At 63.8% G+C, this 4,283-nt stretch overlaps 1 protein-coding gene across 1 annotated transcript in view; it reads right to left on the bottom strand.

Moving 5' to 3' along the window:
* Positions 1–3,890, bottom strand: part of PTPN23 (protein tyrosine phosphatase non-receptor type 23) — a 13,806-nt gene extending 9,916 nt beyond the window's left edge. Inside the window, exons 1-11 of the mRNA XM_029963093.1 lie at positions 3,811–3,890; positions 3,606–3,733; positions 3,067–3,143; positions 2,923–2,972; positions 2,252–2,383; positions 1,835–1,915; positions 1,267–1,398; positions 1,103–1,150; positions 815–871; positions 547–605; positions 201–280 (exon numbers count right to left, since the gene is read on the bottom strand). Of these exons, the coding sequence (XP_029818953.1) occupies positions 201–280; positions 547–605; positions 815–871; positions 1,103–1,150; positions 1,267–1,398; positions 1,835–1,915; positions 2,252–2,383; positions 2,923–2,972; positions 3,067–3,143; positions 3,606–3,643 (754 nt within the window). The 5' untranslated portion in view covers positions 3,644–3,733; positions 3,811–3,890. The remainder of the gene's footprint in view (positions 1–200; positions 281–546; positions 606–814; positions 872–1,102; positions 1,151–1,266; positions 1,399–1,834; positions 1,916–2,251; positions 2,384–2,922; positions 2,973–3,066; positions 3,144–3,605; positions 3,734–3,810) is intronic.
* Positions 3,891–4,283: the final 393 nt, after the last annotated feature.

Below are 4,283 nucleotides of genomic sequence, written 5' to 3'. Positions count from 1 at the left end.
CCCTGTTCCCAGGGAGCCCCTGGCCATGTCCCACACGGATCCCTGTTCCCAGGGAGCCCCTGGCCGTGTCCCACACGGATCCCTGTTCCCAGGGAGCCCCTGGCCGTGTCCCACATGGATCCCTGTTCCCAGGGAGCCCCTGGCTGTGTCCCACAGGGTTCCTGTTCCCAGGGAGCCCCTGGCCATGTCCCACTGCCCACCTTTGACAGACTGCAGGGTGTCCAGCGCGGGCACGGCCTCGTGGTAGATGAAGTCGTTGTCCTTCTTGGCGGAATTGTACCTGCAATTGGGAGGTGATGCCTTGTCGGGAGCTGTGGGCAGCATTCCCAGCTCCCTGAGCTCGCTCCCACTGGGATCAGCCCCCCAGGTCTCCCAGGATCACTCCAGCATTCCCACAGCAGCTGTTGTTCATCCCCAGAGCCTGGGGCAGTGCCGGGCTCTGCAATGGGGACACCAGGGAGGCTCCCCAGGCTCCCTGTCCCCCAACATTCCCAATCCCTGGAGAAGGACAGATACACCACCCTGGGGTGCCCCATCCACACTCACTTCCCACCAATCACATCCATGGTGAACCTCAGGGCTTCCTGCACGGTGTCGGGCTGGCCCTGTGGAATTGAGAGCAGGAATCACTGCCAGTGTTCCCAGAGCCTCCCAGGCACCTCCTGCTGCACTCCAGACAGGAATGGAGAGGCCTGGGGGCAGCTGAAGCCTCTTAAAGCCATCCCCATCCTCCCCTTCCCAGTCTTCCCAGCCTGGCAGCCCAGGGCCCAGGTCTAGAGTGGGAAACCCCCAATCCCTGCTCCCAGGAACACACCTTGGCCAGCTTGATGGCTTCGTTGAGCTTATCCAGAGCACTCTGGAAGTAGATGACCTGTGGACAGAGGGGGAACTGGGGTTGGCACGGGAGGAAATGTCCCTGCCCTGCACAGGGACACCAGTCCCTGAGGGCCAGAGCTTCCCAGGGGTTTCCCAGAGCTCCCAGGCACTGGCAGGACACTCATGGATGCCCAACATGCCACCCTCTCCCAAGACACAACCCCCTTCCCAGAACCACGATCCAGAGCCTGGAGTGGATGACGTGGGATGACGTGGCCTCGCTCACCCTCTCCCCAAACTTCTGCTGCTCCTCGGCCTGCTTCCCCATGTGCAGCTGCAGGGAACAGGGAGCAGAGCTGTGTGACTCCGGGGAGAGCTTCGAGAGGGGCAGGAAAAGCCCAGGGATCAGCCCGAGGCGGGGTGGGAGCCCCCCAGCCCCTCCCCACTCACGTGGGCCACGGCAGCAAAGTAGTAGATCTTCATCTGCACCAGCTTCTTCCAGTCCTTCTGGATCTTGCCCAGCAGCGCCGCCGTCTCCGAGTTCTCCAGCGCCCTGCAGGCCTCCTTGTAGTAATCCACCACCTGGGGGGGACAGGGCTGGGCACCCCGGGAACACAGAGCCCAGGGAGCCCCAGCAGGGAGGGCAGGGGGGGCACCGGCCCAGGGATTGGGATCGCCCGGAAAAAGGGTTCCTGTGGGGAACTCAGGGATGTGTCTGGGATCAGAGCCAGGGACTGGGGACAGCACTGGGACACCTGTCCCCATCCAGGCTGCTCCAAGTCCTGTCCAGCCTGGCCTTGGGCACTTCCAGGGATGGGGCAGCCACAGCTTCTCTGGGAAATCCATTCCAGTCCCTCACCTCCCTCACAGCCAAGAATTCCTTCCCAATATCCCCCCCAAATCTCCCCTGTGCCAGGGGGCAGCCATTCCCTGTGTCCTGTCCCTCCAGGCCCTTGCCCAAAGTCCCTCTGCAGTTCCCAATGCCCAGATTGTGCTGGGAGCAGCTCCTGGAGCTCACCTGGGCACTGATCCGGGCCACCAGGAAGCTCTTCCTGTTGTCCAGCATGGACTTCTCCAGGAGACACTCCTGTGCCTGGCCCTGCCAGGGACAAGAGGGGGAATGTTCAGTGTCCCCAGCCCTTGGGACACCCCAGAACTCCAGCAGGACCCCCCAGCTCCAGCCCCTTTCCTGAGAGTTCAAGGAGGCACAGGTAATATCAGTCCCAAGGTGTCCAGAGAGTCCAGGAATGTCTCAGAGCCTTCCCTGACTCCCATTGCTCCCCAAAACCTCCTTTCCCCCCTGGAGAGAGCCCAGATCCCACAGACAACTCCCCATGGGACACTGGGATCCCATCTCCTTGGATCCCCAGGGAACACCCAACCCTATGGACACAGGTCGAGGTGTCCCAGTGCCCCCAGTGCCCCCAGTGCCCACCAGCATGAGGTTGATGTTGAGGCTGAGGATCTGGTGGCTCATGTCCACGCTGTAGGAGTGTGGGAAGTGATCCCGCAGGTAGGTGAAGGCACCAGCAGCACATTGGAAGTGGGTGCAGGAAACCTTCATGCCCTGAGGGGATGGAATGGTTTGGGTTGGGAAGGACTTCCCAGATCATGGAGTTCACCCGATCCCAGCACTGCCAAGGCCACCACTGACCACGTCCCCAAGGGCCACATCCAAAAGGCTTTGAAATCCCTCCAGGGATGGGACTCCACCCCTGCCCTGGGCAGCTCTGCCAGGGCTGGACAGCCCTTCCCAGCAGGAATTTTCCAATATCCAACCTGACCCTCCCCTGGAACAGCTGGAGGCCATTCCCTCTCCTCCTGTCCCTTGTTCCCTGGGAGCAGGGCCCAACCTCCCCAGATTCACCCTCCTGTCCCCCTGTGGTCCCCCCTGAGACTCCCCAGCTGCTCCTGGTGCTCCAGCCCCTTCCCCAACTCCCTTCCCTTCCCTGGACATGCTCCAGCTCCTCCATGACCTGTTCCCAGAGCCCCAAACCTGCCCCCATGATTGCAGGTGTGCCCTCCCAGCTCCCAGCACAGGGACAGCCCCTGCCCTGTCACAGCCCTGTGGGGCAGAGCTGTCTCTGGGCTCTCTGGGGCCGTTACCTCCTCAGACACTCTCTTGTCCATGGCTCCCAGCATGGAATGCAGTGCTCCTGTGGGGACAGGGCAGGCTCAGTGGGGCAGAGACCCCCCAACAGCCCCAGGAATGGAGCAGGGAGGTCCAATCCACGGGGTCCCGTTCCTCACCCAGGTTGTAGAGAACACAGGCCTGCTCATACTTGATGTCCTCATGTGTCACCACCTTCCCCGAGAAGATCTCGGTCCTGGGGGAAAAGGGGGTCCCAGGACAGGGAACAATTAGGGATTCTCCCAGAAGCAGGATGTGCCAGGAGCCCTGTTCCCCACGGGTCCCTGGGAACCCCCTGTGCAGGACACTGCTCCCCAAAGGTTCCCTGGGATCCCCCCCTTCCACCCTGGGGCAGGACACTGATCCTTGAGGGGTCCCCAGGACCTCCCTGTGCCAGGAGCCCGTTCCCTAAGGGGTCCTCCAGAGCCCCCCTGTGCCTCCCTGGCACAGCATCCCATTTCCCAGAGGTTCCCACTGTACTGCCCTGGGGCAGAACCCCATCCCCTGAGGGGTCCCCAGGACTCCCCTGTGCCAGGACCCCATTCCCCGAGGGCTCCCAGGACCTCCCTGTGCCACCCCAGGGCAGGACACGGTTCCCCAGGGGTCCCTGGGATGCTCCTGTGCCAGGACAGCCCCCCTTCCCCGGGGTTCCCCTCACCAGGTGACGGGCACGGCGGCGTCCTGCCCCGCTCCCATGGGAATGCGGCTCTGCAGGAAGTGCAGCTGGCCCAGGTACTTCCGCAGGGTGCTGCAGCCCTCGAAGTCCCTGGGAACGCTGACGGCGCTCTGGGAACACGGGGCGGGGTGAGGGGGGGTCGGTAGAGCCCCCCCCGAGGGCCCCCCCCGGGCAGGTCCCCCCTCACCTGCCGGAGCAGCTCCAGCTTCCGCAGCTCCTCGTTGTAGTTCTCGGGGTTCTCCCCGTAATTCTTCAGGACAAACTGCGGGACGGGAGGGGGGTGAGGGGCCCGGAGACCCCCGGGGGGGCCAGCGGGGGTGGGGGACCCCGGGCTGGGCCAGGGGGGCTCGAGGATGAAAACGCTCCGACCCCCCGAGGGACCAGTTCCATCCCCGCGGGCAAGGGAGGGAATCCGGGAACTGCTGAGGTTGGAAAAGGAAGTTGCGGGAAGGGAGAAGGTCCCCCCGACCCCCGCAGGTGAGGCAGGTTGGGGACACTCCCAGGGCCACCTGCGCCCTGTGTGCCCCCTCAAACCGCAGGGGAGTGAGGCAAACACGGGGGGAACCTCCCCATCCCCTGCCCTTCCAGGAATCCCGGCACGGGGAGCGCCGGCAGGGGCGGGGCTTGTTTACACTCGTCATTAAGGGATTAATTAGTCAG

Source organism: Manacus vitellinus, unplaced genomic scaffold (genome assembly GCF_001715985.3).
Source record: "Manacus vitellinus isolate BGI_N305 unplaced genomic scaffold, ASM171598v3 scaffold_52_pilon, whole genome shotgun sequence".
Classification (NCBI taxonomy): domain Eukaryota; kingdom Metazoa; phylum Chordata; class Aves; order Passeriformes; family Pipridae; genus Manacus; species Manacus vitellinus.
This window is presented reverse-complemented; position numbering and strand designations above follow the sequence as displayed.